The sequence below is a fragment of the Ceratina calcarata genome, unplaced genomic scaffold, assembly GCF_001652005.2.
Source record: "Ceratina calcarata isolate Rehan_Ccalc_2016 unplaced genomic scaffold, ASM165200v1 scaffold4609, whole genome shotgun sequence".
NCBI lineage: Eukaryota > Metazoa > Arthropoda > Insecta > Hymenoptera > Apidae > Ceratina > Ceratina calcarata.
Genome location: NW_017170129.1, coordinates 1 through 1,347, shown reverse-complemented (window position 1 = coordinate 1,347; position 1,347 = coordinate 1). Strand labels below are relative to the sequence as shown.

At 39.7% G+C, this 1,347-nt stretch overlaps 1 protein-coding gene across 1 annotated transcript; it reads left to right on the top strand.

Annotated features, from left to right (window-relative positions):
- Positions 1 to 4: 4 nt before the first annotated feature.
- LOC108627372 (SET domain-containing protein SmydA-8-like) lies at positions 5 to 1,104 on the top strand (the record flags this gene model as incomplete). Its single annotated transcript, XM_018028580.1, has 4 exons — positions 5 to 160; positions 221 to 589; positions 669 to 803; positions 918 to 1,104. Coding segments are annotated over 4 exons (847 nt in total), but the record flags the coding sequence as incomplete, so codon positions are not given.
- Positions 1,105 to 1,347: the final 243 nt, after the last annotated feature.

The following is a 1,347-nucleotide window of genomic DNA, read 5'->3' as shown; positions in this document are numbered from 1 at the left end:
TGAATGCGATTACTTGAGGTCATTGGCACCGAGTTGCGGCACCGATTGGTCCTTGAACTTGACGTTGGCTGTGGTCCCCATCCGTGCGCTCTTCTTGACTGAACAGCAACGAAAATGCTTAGCTTTGATTCAGTCCAATCAAACTGATATTTATTACGAGGTACGATAGTTTAGGTTTTTCAGATTCTTCGATACTCAGTTGTTCCTAAAACTTTCCCAGCTTGAGTTGCTTAAGAGAAATGTGGCCAATCTCCCGAATGAGGAGGACATGAAGCTGATGAGCCATGTATGCGGTGCTTTTTATACGAATGCCTTCGAAACGGTAACAGTTCATGATAAGGATCGTTCCTCAAGTTTGCGAGGCCTCTATCCTATAGCAGCATTACAAAATCATTGCTGTGTACCGAATACCAGCCATCACTTCGACGCGGAATGCAGGCTCTATGTCAACACGACTCGTCCGATCTCTGCCGGCGAGGAATTGACTATGACATATACTAGTCTATTTTGGGACACCACGTTGCGAAGGCAATTTTTAAGCGTCACCAAACAGTTCTCCTGCATGTGCGGGAGGTGTAGCGATTCTACTGTAAGTCTGGAGTAATTAAGTATAAGAAAATTATGGAAGATGAAGTAAAGGACGAGTTTTATGTTCTTGAATCGTTTAGGAGTTTGGAACTAAATTAGGTGCTCTCTTGTGCGCATCCGATAAATGTTCTGGACAGTTATTGCCTCGCGATCCGCTTAATATTAAAAGTCCTTGGGTCTGTGATAAGTGTACCTTAACTATAAATCATCGGCAGGTATATTTGCAAAAAATTAAAATTTATTAATTAAAAAGAAAAATTGTTTACCATCAATAACTTCTTCTCAGTCGCAACACTACTTACAATTAGTTGTTTTCGTTTGTTTACTAGGTACATTCGATTTGTTCAGGTATAGCAGCCGTAACGGAAGAGCTTTTATATAAAACTCCACGACAAATTTTTAAGTTCATGCAAAGGGAATTAATGCATTTGGTTCCTCGGACTAATTATCTTCTCGCAGACGTAAAGTTTCGAATCATTTCCTATTTCGGCAGGAACGATGGAGTCACGTGGCAAGGTATAATAATGCATTTCAACAGATGCTTATTTATGTAAATGTNGTACTATACTTTGTAGTCTCGGGCTTTTTAATTTCCGTATTTTGGATGCTACGTATTCCCCAAATACGGAATACTCATTCTTTTGTCTATTTAGGACGCTTTGCATAGCGTTGAATGCCACCATTAGCCGTGGATCATCTTCCGTTTTTTTTTTTGCGCTTATTTGTCGATAAATTTTGTGACGAAAGTACATTTTGTAA